A 15,182-nucleotide genomic window follows, 5' to 3' on the forward strand; every position below is an offset into this window, starting at 1 on the left:
GGCGTGGCTGTCTCTTTTGTGGCTGAGTTCTCCCTGTGTCATCGGGGCTTGTGTTCTGACCTTTGCCTGGGTCTGGTGATGTGGCCTGGGCTCCTTATGTTGAGTTTTCCTGGCTTCCAGGCTCAGTCTCCCCTGTGTCCCGACCAAGGAGGTGGCCAGTGCCATCTCAGTTCTCATCTGCTCTAGAGTTTGCTCACTGTTCTCTCTGCAGTTCCTTTCTTACCCTTCTTACCTCCAGAAGACAAACTGTGGAATTAAGCCCTCAGGGTCTCTAGATCTCCCCTGCTGTACCTGTCTTGTCCTCCTCAAAGCCCCTGTCACTGATGTGTCTGGAACTTGGGAAGTGACCAAGTACCTTCTTCACTGTCCACTCCGTGATACAGATGGCTCCCGTTCCTTGGGGGAGGGATCTCCAGAGTTACCACATTGTATTGTCTCAACATAGACTATTTAAACAAATACTGGTTGTGAGTTTATGGACCTCCCCACCAAAAATGGGTGTCTTTGGCCTTAGCAGTGGGGAACCTGAGGAGCACAGTAATGCATCTGCATCCTCAGCCTCAGCTGTGCTGCTGGGGGGAAGTGTGGGTGCTGACGCATCAGGGTCTCGGGAGTGCCCCCTCTGCCCCTCCGGGAGATGGAATATGAGGCAGGGAGACAGGACCAGCCTTTGGCCCTGGTGCTTCTCCCAGCGCACCCTCCCACTGCCACTTGCTCCCACATCACATGTTGTCTCGTGGCCTCACTCCCCTCTCGGCTCCTGTCTTCCACACGTTTGCTCTTCCCTCAAAGGTGGAGGGCAGAAGTAGAGTCTTGTCAGAGAAGGTATGGTGTTCAGAAAAGGGTTTTCTTGCAGCATTTGTGTCCAGGACTGTTCTGGTGTGTTCCCCTAACCCCCAAATGACCTAACTGCTCTCTCCTCTTTTCCTGCTCCCCATGGGCTCTCCTGAGCACAGAAGAACAGCAGCGAGGTAGAGAGCCGCCCTGGCTGGGGTTTGCCAGGACTGGTGGGAATCGGGGCTGGGGGAGCAGGGTGAGACTTCCCCTTGGGAGCAGCCAGGACTAGGGCTGGGAGGAGATAAGGAAAGGTGAGCAGAGATGGAGCCCACCTCCTACCCTCTCCACCTGAGACAGACAACTTTTGTTGTGGGACTCTAGGAGGCGCCCCTGGGCAGGTGCTGGGGTCTGTGCCAGGTCCGGGGCTGGTGAAGGACTCGCCACTGCTGCTCCAGCAGATCTCTGCCATGAGGCTGCACATCTCCCAGCTCCAGCATGAGAACAGCATCCTCAAGGTAAGGAGGTCACAGGGGCACTGGGATGGAGGTGGAGCACACTTGTCCCATCGATGATGGGTGGCAGGGCCTTCTGTCACCTCTTACCACCACTATCTACCTCCACCAACAGGGCGCACAGATGAAGGCCTCCTTAGCAGCCCTGCCCCCTCTGCATGTGGCAAAGCTCTCCACCCCGCCCCATGAGGGCCCTGGCAGAGAATTAGCAACTGGAGCGCTGTATCGTAAGACCAGCCAGCTGCTGGAAACGTTGAATCAGCTGAGCACACACACCCACGTAGTAGACATCACTCGCACCAACCCTGGTATGGACCCACCAACCCCGGGATGAATGACTCGGCCCCTCCCCTTGTCCCAGAGACGTAGCCCCTGCTCAGGCAATTCCCACACTGCTCTTTGGCCTCAGTTTTCAGTTTGCCTGATTCATCCACTCTTATGTGCCTTTTCCAAAAGAAGGTCCAGTACCTGCACCACCGACCCTTATTCCAGGACAGCCACCTGCCTGGGCCTTGGTGGGCCTCACCAGCCTTTCCTTTCCACAGCTGCCAAGAGCCCGTCGGCCCAGCTCCTGGAGCAAGTGGCTCAACTCAAGTCCCTAAGCGACACCATCGAGAAGCTCAAGGTCAGCTCTGACCCTGCCCTTCCTCACCCTAGAGTTTTCTCTAGAGCATTTCTGGTGGAGCCTTAGCGCATTCATTTCCACAGGCATTCCTGGAGTGCCTCTGGGCCCAGCCCTGGGTTACACGGCATGTTGCGGGGGAAGTAGAAGGGAAGGCAGGGCTCCTGCCTTGGGTGCTCACTGTCTCGGTGCAAACAGAAGGCAGATTCTCGTCAACAGAATGTGTGGAGCAGGATCAGCTTTAGCGTGTGTGGTTCAGGTGCAGCTTCTGTCAGAGCTGAGATCGCCTCAGGGTAGAATGGTTGGGTGTGGCTTCCCTGAGCCTGTAGAATCTGAGTTGGGTCTCAGGGGGTAAGTATCTTTAAAATAAGGATGTTGGGGTAGAGATGGGGTCAGAGGCGATAGATAAGTTTGGTGCTAGAGAAGACTGGCCCCCTGGGGTTCCTGTCCCGGGGAAACTAGGGGAGTAATGGACTAGCCTGTGGGGGTTCCCTAAGTGAACCCTCATTCCCCCCTGCCATCAGGATGAGGTCCTCAAGGAGACGGTATCGCAGTGCCGCGGAGCCACAGTCCCCACTGACTTCGCCACCTTCCCTTCCTCAGCTTTCCTCAGGGTAAGAGGCAGCATGGGGAGCGGGATGGGCAGTATGGAGGCACAGGTGGGCCCTCCCCTTGCCCCCAGAATTTGAAAAGGCCTCTGGGGTCTCAGGTCCAGCAGCTGGACATCCTGAGCTACCCGGCTAGTGCTCAAGTCAGGAGTTATTGTCCTGCTTCCAGAAATTTCACTATTTTAACAGTTTAACTTCTTATATGACTTTTGACACCAGGAGGGGTTCGAAACTCCCTTGTCAGACTGTGTCCCCCAAATTTGATTTGGAAAATGTGATCACCATAGCCCAGGAGCCCCAGAACTTGTCTCTTAGGGGCTGCCTTGGTCTCCAGGCTCAGGGACAGTCAGTGGCACACAGTTCAAGTGAGCCCCTGACGTGGGGGTCTCCTCTTCTCACCCGCTCCCAGGCCAAGGAGGAGCAGCAGGACGACACTGTCTACATGGGCAAAGTGACCTTCTCGTGTGCGGCTGGCCTTGGACAGCGACACCGGCTGGTGCTGACCCAGGAGCAGCTGCACCAGCTGCACCGTCGCCTCATCTGAATTCTCCTTTCCCACTGTCCCCTCTGCCCTCAGCCCCCTGGTGCCGCTCTGCCCGATGCACAGCCCCCTCAGTCGGCCCCTGGGTAGAAGCGTGTGTGTCAGGCTGTTCCGGCCCCCATTTAGCTTCACTCCACCTGTCAAGGCCTTGCCCCTGCCCCTCGACCTGGGCTCTCCCATTTCCAGTCCCTGGCCTCTGCCAGAATTCGCTGTCCAGCTGCTCCCTCCTTCCTGAGGGCCTTCAGGGCATGTGGGGGATAGGCTGAGACCCTCTCACCAAAGGTTGAGTGACGTCCCCCAGATTGAGGACTTCACCCCTTGATTAAAGCAACATATGCTTCAGTGCTTTCTATGTGGTGTTGGGAATGGGTCCTGGGCCATTCAGCTCAGAGCAAGAGAGGAGGAGAAGGGATGCTGTGTCCCTTAGATTCAAGTGCTGTTCATCACTGGGAGCAGGGGAGGAGAGGGCTAGCTGGACCCAGGGCCTGGTGCTTGCCTTCATTTATGGAGATGGGGGCTGAGGGTAGGTAGCCTCTGCCAGGCCCTGCCTCTGCTTCCTGGGTCTTCTGCTGCTCTTCAGGCAGTGCTTAGAGCTGGGCTGATGATGTGGCCACCACCCTAGCTAACCTCAGATGCACTGATCACAATCCTTCTGTGAGGCCTGGGGCTCCTCCAAGGGAACATGTGCTCAGTAAGGGAAGACCGAGGTAACAGACTGGTAAGGAAGGACAGAAGTTGCAAAGTCCCTCTACTGATCAGTACCTGGGGGGCTTCTTTAACACAGTTACAGGTTGGCTAGTAAGCAGCACCTTGGCATTTTAGAGTCTGGCACCAGTTTAGTCTAGTTGGTAGGCACTTTGATCTTCTCTTTTGTTCCCCCCTTGGGGAAGTCCTGCCCAGGCTCCCAGAGATCTCTGATCCAGTTGGAAGAAGAGATGCTCAGCACTTGGAAGTACCTCCAGCTAGGTCAGGCCGTCTGCTGTGTCTTCCTCTGGCGGGGGAGGGGAGACAGGACGAGGACGCTCCGTGCCGGGAGCCCAGCTTGCAGGTTGGTGCTGGGCTCACTCCCGGTGGAGCCCCTCTGCCGTCCGATATCTGCTCTGGACCTTGGCCTTTCTCCACTGGAGTTCCAGAGGAGATGCTGTGGCGACTTTCCTCGGTGCTCTCACGGGTGACCACGGCTAATGCTGCTCTAGACACACAGGGACCGTTCCACAAAGGGACACCTTGTGTTGTTAGGGCTTAATGCTCACAGGACTGACGGAGAGGTTGCTGTCTTGATGCCATTCGCCTCTCTTCTTCCCAAGGAAATCGTAGGCCACACTGCCCTTTCCCTGGCATTGGATTGTGTGCCTGCCCTTTTACCCAAGCCGCTGACCTGCCTTCCGATGGGAGCTTTAGGTACTGTGGGTCAAGACTGGGTGACTCCTGAGGCTCGTTGAGAAGAGGACAGGCTTGTTCCATCCTTTTCCTTTGGCGGTCGTCTCTGCCGCAGCTCCCCAGAATGCCAGGCTCACCCGTCCCTTTGCCTGTTGGTATCTGTCCTAACGTCCGTGTGTCTAAGAAGTCGCCGTCCAGGTCCTGGATGTGATGAGCCACAAACCTGGACTCCTGACGCTTTCTTCACTCTCATGAGCTAATTTACTTCTCGCCTAATTTAGTTACTCAGTCCTGTTCAGTGTTTCCTTCGTTACTATCTCTGATCTCACTTTTTTCCAATCCCTCCACTGCTACTTCTGAGTAGTTTCTTGCTCTGGGTACTTAGCAGTCCATAAACTGGTCCCCTTACTCCCTTGCCTCTCTGTTAGTTCTCATTGATGCCAGAAGCACCCTTCCAAAATGCGAACTGGGCCCTGCCAGTCCCTGCTTTAAATCCTGAAATGGCTCTTCCGATGAGAAATGAAAAGTTAAACCCCTGGCTGGTGTAGCTCAGTGGATTGAGCGCGGGCTGGGAACCAAAGTGTCCCAGGTTTGATTCCCAGCCAGGGTACATTCCTGGGTTGCAGGCCATAACCCCCAGCAACCGCACATTGATGTTTCTCTCTCTCTCTCTCTCTCCCCCCCTCCCTTCCCTCTCTAAAAAATAAATAAATAAAATATTAAAAAAAAAAAAAGAAAGAAAGAAATGAAAAGTTAGGTTCACTGGAGCGGCGCATGAAGCCATCCATGATGTGGGCCCTGCCCACCTGCGCGGCCTCCCACGGGGCTGCCTCTCTGCATGTGCTCCGTTGCCTGGACGTCTTAACCCCCTGCAGTTTCTTCACCACCCACCCTATGCTCTTTCAGGCCTCCTCTTGCTGCCCACGATGCCCACCAGCTCCTTCGTTCCACCTCCCTGCCCCCACTCCACCCGATTACTCAGCTGACAGTCTGTTCATCTGTAAAGACAGCTGTGGCGTTGCAACCAGGAAATCTCCAGTCCCTGTGGCTTCTTGGTGCTCCTCTCCTGAAGGCAGCAAAGACTATTAATGCTCTTTCCTGGCATGTTTGGATTTAGTGTTCTGCGACCTCGGCAAGGTTTCTGATCTTCGGACTGCTTTCTCAGCTGCAGGATGGTGGCGTAATGGGGCCTTATGGGGCCATTGTGCTGATGGCACCCCTGCTCAGTACAGGCTCCTGTGCCGCCGCTTGGCACCAGTAAGCTTTTCTTCTCATTGTTAGTTAAGCCATCTTCTTCCACTTTATGGACTGACGGCTCCTTTAGGGTGTCTTCCAAAACAGGACATATGAGTACGTTTGGGGCGAACCGGGAGTTTGATCGTGGACGTGAGTTTGCGGTGCCTGTGAGAATGTCCAAGGAGATGTCCACTGGGTCCAAGCTCAGTAGGGAAGTCCGGACTAGAGATAAAGTTTGGGAGTGAGTTGGGGATGTCAGAGGTGGTTGGAAGCAGTGAGGTACTGTCTCAGCTCAGGTTCCTTAGAAAACCAAACCTGAGGCAAAGCTGAAGTGCTAGTGGTTTATTGGCAGATGCAGTCTCAGAGCAGTGAGAGAGAGGGGAGCTAGGTGGGAAGGAGAAGAAAACAAGGTTTGTTTAGTGAGATGGCCACTGCTTCACAAAGACACAGGTGGCCCCTTGCCTGTGTGATGTTTCTGGATAGGCCGTATGGAAACTTCAGGGCTGGCTGGATCCTCACGCTGTGGTCGGGGAGGAGATGGAGAACAAGTTCACCTGCTGTACCTCCTGCTTCCTGTCCTTCATTGCTCCCAGTTTGCCCGGTGGCACGTCCAGTCCCCCTCACTTGCTGGGATTGTACAGCATTACTTGGCCACTGGGAAAGGTCCCCTGCCCTGCAGCATGGCATGTCTCTGAGCCTTAAACTGGTGCCTCGAGCAGAAGGCCACTGGCCTACAGGCCCTGGTCAAGGCAAGAGCAAGCTGCCAGAGGCGTGGGAGGCAGGGGAGGCCGCACGTCACCTGAGGAGAGTGTGCAGGCAGGGGGAGGGCAGAGCCCTGTGTAGCCCTGAGCATTGAAGAGCCACATCCAGGCCCTGGTCAAGTAGTTGGTTGGAGGGTCTCTCCAGATACGCCAAGGTTGTGGGTTTGATCCCCAGTCAGAACACATACCAGAATCAACCAGTGAATGCATAAATAGGTGGAACAGCAAACCAATGTCTCTCTCTCTCTCTCTCTCTAAAAAATCAATTTAAAAAGCCCACATCTTCTAGGGCAGGGTCCCTCAGAAGAAGCATTATAGGGCCAAGAAGGAGAGGTGGTCGACAGCCTCTTACTGCTAAGAGATCAAGTGAACTGATTTGTGGGAAGTGGCATCTGAGAACCTGAGGAGCGACCAGAGCAGTCTTGTTGGATCTGGAGAGCAGAAATGGGGTCATGGTGGAGAGGAGGGGAGAGAGCAGCACACGGGCATCCCTATGTCCCAGGGTTGGGTCGGGGAAGCTGGGAGCCAGGGGACGGCAGACAGGGACACAAGCATCATTGCCCATAGGTGGTAACAGGAGCTATTCACGGGGCCCAGAGATTGCTGGGAGCAGATATGATGATGGGGAGAGGGGCCTGGTAGGCTTTCTGTGCACCGAGGATGGAACATGGGAACAGCCTCCTTTCATCCACCCAAACCCAGAGCTGCCAGTTGTGACGAGTTGGCAGGGGCAGGGAATGGGCTGTCTCAATTTTGTCCCCTAGGAACCTCTGTCTGTGGGGTTCTCCGGCAGAGTCCCAGGGCAACATTGAGGAAGGCAGCTTTGTGAAATAAGAATAGGGCTCTTCACCTTCAAGCTGTGAATTTGGTCAAGTTGCTTAACCTCTGGGCCTCAGTTTCTGTGTCTGTAATGTGAGGCTAATAACACTTCCTCAGGTGGTGTTCCTTCCTTAGGTAACTGTCAGGGGAAGATTAAATGTGACAGTAAGCTTGACACAGGTACTAATAAAAAGTCACGTGGGAGAGGCTGATACTGAACAAAAAAAGAAATAACAAGCAGCCATGTTCCCAAAATACACACTGACACGACCATATTTTGGGTCCCCAAAGACAGGCAGTCAGTGGTGCCCCAGCTTTTGGCTGGTTTTCATGAGTTGCTACCGTCTTATTCTCTACCATTCGGGTTCTCTTTCCTCCGACAATTGGCAGGCCAGGGCTGAGGGAGAGTCAGCAGTGTATGGCACTTCCCTGCCCACAGCCAACTTGAATTGACCTGCTTGGTTACCATTTTCTGTGCTCCCCCACCCTGGGGAGCTGGAGTGGGGGCAATAGAGACCCAAGTCTGCCAGCTAATCCTAGGACGTGTGGAAGGCCCAGCCGACTCCGTCCTACCCAGTAGCGGTGGGGCTGAAACTGAATCAGCAGCACGTGTTTTCCACCCAAGGAAACTTCACAGCACAGAGTACCGTGACCCCTGCTGAGCAGGCCCAGGACCCCCAGAGAACACGGGATCTGAGAGCAAGCAGCCCCTCCTGCCTCCCTGTGGGTGTTATGCTCTCTGTTGCCCTCTCCTCTGGATGTCGAGAAGCACGTCGATGCACCCAGCCTTCCTCCGTCCCTGCCATGCATGCCAGCTGAAGCAGGCAGCGCAACTCCCAGGGACAGACAGCCACTCGTGCTGAGGGGCTCAGAGGGGTGGCTGGGAGGTTGGCCTCTTCCTCTCCAGAAGGCTGGGGAGCTTGGATGAGACCTGGAGTCAGGGTAAATATGTCTGTCACCCTGTGTTTTCTTATTATTACTGGAAACTTTACAAATGAAGAAAGTAGAGTGTAATGAATCTTCATGTGCTCATGCTTATCATTGCCAGACTGGTCTTTTCTCATCTATGACCCCCCTTCAGTCTCCCCTCCAAGATTATTTTGAAGCAAATCTCAAATATCATTGTATCCTAAAGTCTTTTAGTGCTGAAAGCATTTCTTAAAGGTTTTATTTATTTTTAGAGAGAAGGGAAGGGAGGAAAGGAGAGAAAAATCAATGTATGGTTGCCTCTCATACGCCCCCAGCTGGGGACCTGGCCTGCAACCCAGTCATGTGCCCTGACTGGGAATTGAGTTGGCAATAATCTGGTTCTCAGGCCAGCACTCAGTCCACTGAGCCACACCAGCCAGGGTGCTAACAGCATTCTTAAAAAAAAAAAAAAGAGAGAACTATGATACTATTATCACACCTAAAAAAAGAATTCATTAAATACTCAGTGTTCAGGTTTATCTGATTGTCAAATAAATGTCTTGTTAGACAGTATGTGTATTTGGCTAAAGTTCAAGAGAAAGACTAAGCTCTAGATGCATATATTTTCAGTGTGTCAGCAGTTCAAATGCACATCATCGTACTGAGGACACAAAGAACACAACGTGGAGGAGGACTGAGGAGAGGGCATCCCGGTATTTAGTCACTAGTGATAGTAGAGATTTTCCTGTAGATGTTCTCTATTAGGAACATTAATTCAGAGATGCCCTGCCATAGCTTGGCAAGAATAGAGCTGCTGGAGAGGGAACACAATTAAAAAATAAAATGGACCAAAGTTAAGATATACAAGGTGGAAGTCAGAGAGAGAGAATCTATTTTGAAACTATAGGGATTTCCTTCACTCAGCATGTAAGAATCTGTCTTAGCTTGGGCTGTTATAATAAAAATACCATAAACTGTGTGGCTAATCAACAAAAATTTAGTTCTCACAGTTCTGGAGGCTGGAATTCTGAGGTCAGGGTTCAACATGGTTGGCTCTGGAGAGGGTGCTTTTACAGGCAGCCAACTCCTCACACCCTCACATGACAGAAGGAGTAAGCACTCTGGCCTCTCACGAGGGCACCTGCATTCATGAGGTCCCCATGCTCAGGCCTAATCACCTCCCACAGTTCCCCCTTCAAGTACCATCACACTGGGGATTAGATTTCAACATACAAATTTTAAGGGACACTAACATTTGGTACATAACAGCATCCAAATAGGTGCTTTGGAAACAAATTATATCCCCTTATTTGTGCCTCACATTATCCATAAATGAACTAGATGGTGCCCATGCAGCTGAGAAAGGTTGTATATGGAAATGCAGGGCAGTGGGAAAGAAAAGCAATGGAGAGCAACTTGTGTTTGAGATGCTCTAGGTGATGGGTATCACAGCCTTTGCTTTGGGAAATGTGTCAAATAGCTGAAGCTATTGGATTGGTCAAAAAGTTCAGTGTCTCAATTTGACCGCTATCAACTTCAACTGGTCTACCCAACCACAGAGCATCGTCCAGTGAGAAATCTAGCACAAAACTTCGCAAGCCACTTGAACACGTACGATCAGTCTCCGCACCTTCTTCATATACTGAACAAATCTTTTTTAAATCTTTTTTTAAAGATTTTATTTATTTATTTTTAGAGAAGGGAAGGGAGGAAGGAAGAGAGGGAGAGAAACAACAGTGTATGATTGCCTCTCATGTGGCCCCCACTGGGGACCTAGCCTGCAACCCAGGCATGTGCCCTGACTGGGAATTGAACTGGTGACCCTTTGGTTTGCAGCCCATACTCAATCCACTGAGCTATGTCAGCCAGGGCCAAATCTTTTTTTTTTGCATTTCAGTTGTGTTTTTACCTTTCTTGAAATAATAAAGCATAATATACCAAAAATGTTACATATTTTCTTCCATCTTCAATATTAAAATGGCTGCACAAAAATTCACCAATTTTGATAATTAAAAAAAAAATGCACACTGAGCCCTGGCTAGTGTAGCTCAGTGGATTGAGTGCCAGCCTGCGAACCAAAGTGTTGCCAGTTTGATTCCCAGCCATGGCACATGCCTGAGTTGCAGGCCAGGTCCTCAGTAGGGGGCACGTGAGAGGCAACCACGTATTGATGCTTCTCTCCCTCTCTTTCTCCCTCACTTCCCCTGTCTAAAAAAAATAAATAAATAAAGTCTTTTTAAAAAATGCATGCTGATAGGATGGCTGTCACAAAACAATCTAACAAAATTGTTTCAAGTGAAGTTAAAGACAACTAAGTGTTACTAGAGCCATCTTAACTGAAAAAACCAAAGGGAATTTTTGGCCAACCCAATATAACTCTCCAACTCATCCAAAGATGTTTCACCTTTCAACCAACAGGCAATACTGGAGGAGCCACTGATACCACCCTCTTTTCATAGGAAGAGTCATGTGCATGCACGAGAGGGTGATGGAGCTGCGCTCAGCACTGGATGTGGAGAAGGACATAGAACAGTGACCAGGAAAAATGACGTTCTCTGTCCCTATCCCTGTCAAAATTCAGGACTTATAAATGCTGAGGGAAGGGGTTTCCAACCTCTCAAAGACTTGTGCCCCTAGGGTCAGTTTTTTAAAATATTTACTTTTTCATGCTTAATTCCTGGTATTAATAAGTCAAGAAAGTACAATTTTCTTAGGTGCTGATTTATAGGTAGTGTTTATAAGTGCACACAAAGTGTTCATTTTCACAAATAGGAACATTAATTCTTTTAAACACAATAGCAATCTTTATTTTAAGCTAAGTGCAACAATACTTGAACACAATATAGCTACATACATACAATTTGTGTATCCTGAACTACAGGAAGTTGAGAGAGTGTTTCTCCACAGCCATATTTGATGTCAGATCCTTTGGACATCTCGCTTGAAATGATTTTGCAAAAGGATGTTGAAGTCAAAGGCGTTGTCCTGACCTTTGAAGGGAGTGCCCATGAAAGCGCTATGCCCACTGTCGTTATGGAACCACTGTCGTTACGTTGCAAAACAGAAGCTAGAATCTGTCACTGTCTCCTCAGCAATGCCTGGATATTGTTCTACTGGTGCCTGAGCAAAGAGCTCACTTGATATTTTATGCTCAAGTTAACAGAGGCAATCTTCCCATTTACAGTGATGTGGCCATGACCAGTCTGAGCAGAGTGGCCCAAATTCCAGCCTGTGGCTGCTGCTGGAGGCCTGTGGCAGAGTCCAGTAGACTCGGGAGTCCCGTTTCTCGTGGGGGACGAGGCTTGCACTCCGACTGCACTGTAGTCTTGGCCGTGCACCTGTGCCTGTGAAGTCTTTTTTAATCTCAGTTTTGCTTGCTTGTTTCCTTTATAATTTACTTGTCAAGTGATCTTGTCTATTCTCAGAGTCTGGATGTTTGTTCTAATGGATCCTTGTGGCATTAATAGGTTCCTCTGCCTGTGATGATTCTTGAAGTGTAGTCCCCTGGTCAACAGCAGTAGCATCACCCAGGAACTTGCAGGAGGTGTAATTCCTACCCATCCCAGCAGGGCTGGCCATCAAGGTCACCATCTCGGTGAGGCCTAGCATCCCATTCTTGTAGCCATCCATTGAAGTAGAAAGGTCAGAACAGCTGGGGAGAGTAGGGGTGAAATATTGGGCGAGATAGCGGCTGGTCTCCTGATGGGATGGCATGCAGGTACCTCAGAACAATTGGAGTGGTGGACCTATGTTTAAACAGTTAACTTAGCTGATTTAATGTGCTTTGAAAATCATATGATTACTAACGGTCCAATAGTCCCTGCCTTTCTCAGGGAAGTGAAGGGACAAGTTTTCACTCTCTCAGTGCTTCAGGCCATCAAATCTTGACACTCTCTATGAAACGAGGTAGATCAGATGAGGCAGACCCTCCCCTGGAATTTTAGGCCACCCATATACTTGGCAGCCAAGGGCTCCTGGTTTAGAAAGGTTCTTGGCAGAGGTCCTTAGAAAGGGCTCTTCAGTGGGACTCACAGCTTGTCAGGTTTTCACAGAGAGTGAAAGCCAGGCCTGTTTTGCAAGAAGAGAGACTCTGTCTTTAGTGGAAAGGGTCAGCCCCAGACCTCGAGCAGCTGAGCAAGGACCAACAGGTGGAGCTGAACTCGCGTCAGCTTGTGGAGGAAACACAGCTTGCTTATCAAGTTGTGAAATCAAACTTTGCTTTCCAATGCCCTACTGAACAAAATGTAAGATGAATCACTTTAAACCCACCTTGATACTACTTTGCAAAAAACAAAAGAGCAAAGGATAGTCTCGGGCAAACAGGTTGAGCTTCTCACCCTAGTCTTGCCAGTCTTGGATTCCATGGACTGTTGAGGGAAACTAGGGTGCAGGGTTAATGGGGTGCCCCAGCCATAGCCTCCGGAACACCTTTCCACACGTCTTCTATAGGAGGCCGAGGTCCAAGGGTGTGGCTTTGTCACCAAGGGTAAACTTCATGTCTTCTAGGAATAAAGTGAGGACTTTAAACCAGAAGATAAATTTGCTTTCTGAAAGGGAAAGTTAAACATGAAATATGGGTCTGAAGACACTCAGAGAATCCACAGAAGGGCCTGTGGAAGAAGGCGTTAGAGTTCATTTTCTAAAGAAGCTCCCAACCCCTGTTCTTCCTCCTATGTCTATGAGTCCACAGGCAAGTATTGTATTATCTGAGCCTTCTTTTCCATATCTGCAAGTTTGGGGACAAAAATCTCTTTTCAATCTCTTTTCACAGGACAGTTGAGAGGGTTAAATGAGGGAAGGTGTATGTAGTACCGTGCCCAGATCCTGGTAGCTGCTTTGCCTCATTGCTGGAGACTTCCCAGCATGCTCCTCTTCACCTCCCCCAACCGATGAGCTCACCCCCCATCTACACCCACTCTCACTGTCTGTCCCTTCTTGCCTCCCTCCAAACTTACTGTTTTCCACTGCTTCCTCCTTCATTAAATCTTCCCTACTTACAGAGAAGGAATTAATAAAAATGAGGCCAAAATCAGCATAAAACTTAGAAAAACCACAAAGTATGTAACATTTTTTTATAGGATTTGGTTTGTTCAAATACTTCTTTTTTAAAAATCCTCACCCAAGGATATTTTTATTGATTTTAGAGAGAGAGGGAGGGAAACATTGATGTGAGAGAGAACCATCCATTGGCTGTCTCCTGTATGTGCCCCCACTGGGGACCAAACACACAACCTAGGTATGTGCCCTGACTGGGAATCGAACCCACAACCTCTGGTGTTTGAAACAATGCTCCAACCAACTGAGCCACTCAGCCAGGGCTAAAATGACTTCTTTGTTCTCCTTGTCTATATCCTTTTCTAAAGAATCAGGATTGGGGGCTGGCAGAGCTGGAGTGAAGGTGGGATGTGGAAGGTTCAGGCCCATGGAGAAAAGAAGCAAAAATTCTGACATCTTTCTTGAGAACTGTCTATTTTAGAGAAGCTTGTTCTGCCCAGGGAGTTGCCTTCACTGGCTCCGCTGTGCTCGGACAAGCTAAAGGGGCCGGCGATAAACCTCCCTCGGACATGCTGATTAGATAGCCCATGAGAACTGTGAAAGACACAGGCATTAGATTAAAAGACATAAAATGAATGTTACTTTTACAGTGTCCATGAATAGACAAAGACTTTTTGGTTCTAACATAGTTGGTTGGTGAGGCAATAGAGGAGGGGCTATGTTAACTGCAGAAGCAGGGAAAAGGAGAGATGGGTGGGTTCAACGGCAAGGCCCAGCCCAAAGGGACTGGATTCAAGGGCCCAGGAGAAGCAGGTTCTGCACTGGGGGTGAGTAGAGTGGGCTTTAATGACGGAGCTGCAGCGTTGTTGTAGGTGCTGGTGTGGCATGTGGGTGAGCGAACTGAGTAGTCCAGGCAGGGATCCCCAGCCCACTGAGGCTCAGGTGAGAACTTGATCTCTTTTTGCCAAAGGCTAAAAGTCTCTAAATTTAAGTCCCTAGACTTAGAGAATGAAGATAAGGCACAACCAGTTTAAATGAACATGTAACCATTCCAATAAGTAATGGACAAGTAAGACAATGACCACAATGGCCAGCTTGTCCTATAGTAGTGTTGCTTTCCAGGCTCCCCTGTCCCCACCCTCGGAGAGGGGAGCGTGTCGCACCTGCACGTCTGTGCAACGTCAGACCCACAGTGAGGGGCTGAGGCCGGCGCCTGGTTCTCTGCAGGGAGGTCCGACTGCCCCTCTTCAGTCCGTGCTTTTCACAGTGTTTGTCCTGTGCGTGCTTCACCCTTCATCCAATTCAATAAAAGTCATTTAGGGCATCTTCCTAGAGGCCCCTAAGAGACCAGGAGACTCGGACTTGTATGAAAATCCCACTTCAGCTAAGTTTTCTGACCCAAGGAAGTATTCTCTTACTGCTTCTCAGGCCCTTCAGAGAATAAGAGGGAGGGGAGCGTGGGAAGCCAGGGAACTAGTCCACCTCTCTCTCCCCAGATGTAACAGGCTGTGCAGTCAGCAACTCTGGATATCGGTTAGCTTTCCTACAGAAGGGCCATCCAGCCCTTAACAGAATTCTGGCTGAGAATCCAGAGCCCTTAGTTCTGTGGGCTTCTGTCCCTGAGGCAGGGTGCACTACCCTCCCACTAAGCAGGCACCGCGGGATTTGGAACCGAGCCTTGAGCTCATGATCTTCGAGTTGCCCTGGAGATCCACCAATTCTGCTCTTTCTCCCCCTCGCCCCCAACTTCCTCTGGGTGGGCCAGTCCAAGGAGAGCCCTCTTCCCCCATCCATTGCAGGAGCTTGTAAGTGGCTTGTTGCTTGACCAAATGTCTGCCCGCTCTCCTTCCAGTCAAGTTCATCTTCCCAGAGAGGCAGTAGTGAAGTACTCAGACTTAGTAACGAGATACTCAAACATCTCTTTCACTTCCCTGCTCTTTGAACTGGGATGGTGGCCATGCCAACAAAGGAGATGCGTCAGCACGAGTGATGTCGGCACAAGAAATGGGTGGCAGTGAGTTC

The 15,182-nt window shown here is 50.5% G+C and overlaps 1 protein-coding gene across 8 annotated transcripts in view; it reads left to right on the forward strand.

Annotated features, from left to right (window-relative positions):
* The window catches only part of DCTN1 (dynactin subunit 1), a 29,192-nt gene extending 25,790 nt beyond the window's left edge, over positions 1–3,402 (forward strand). For 4 of the 8 annotated variants that reach the window (XM_045828920.1, XM_045828915.1, XM_045828917.1 and 1 more), the window contains 6 exons: positions 957–971; positions 1,159–1,292; positions 1,405–1,597; positions 1,835–1,914; positions 2,436–2,525; positions 2,929–3,402. In XM_045828920.1, coding sequence (XP_045684876.1) covers positions 957–971; positions 1,159–1,292; positions 1,405–1,597; positions 1,835–1,914; positions 2,436–2,525; positions 2,929–3,063 — 647 coding nt within the window. In that variant the 3' untranslated portion in view covers positions 3,064–3,402. The remainder of the gene's footprint in view (positions 1–956; positions 972–1,158; positions 1,293–1,404; positions 1,598–1,834; positions 1,915–2,435; positions 2,526–2,928) is intronic. The other 4 variants (XM_045828918.1, XM_045828916.1, XM_045828922.1 and 1 more) reach the window with 1 other exon arrangement.
* The last annotated feature ends 11,780 nt before the right edge of the window (positions 3,403–15,182 follow it).

This window comes from Phyllostomus hastatus, unplaced genomic scaffold, assembly GCF_019186645.2.
Source record: "Phyllostomus hastatus isolate PE091 unplaced genomic scaffold, TTU_PhHast_1.1 phas_scaffold_78, whole genome shotgun sequence".
Lineage (NCBI taxonomy): Eukaryota > Metazoa > Chordata > Mammalia > Chiroptera > Phyllostomidae > Phyllostomus > Phyllostomus hastatus.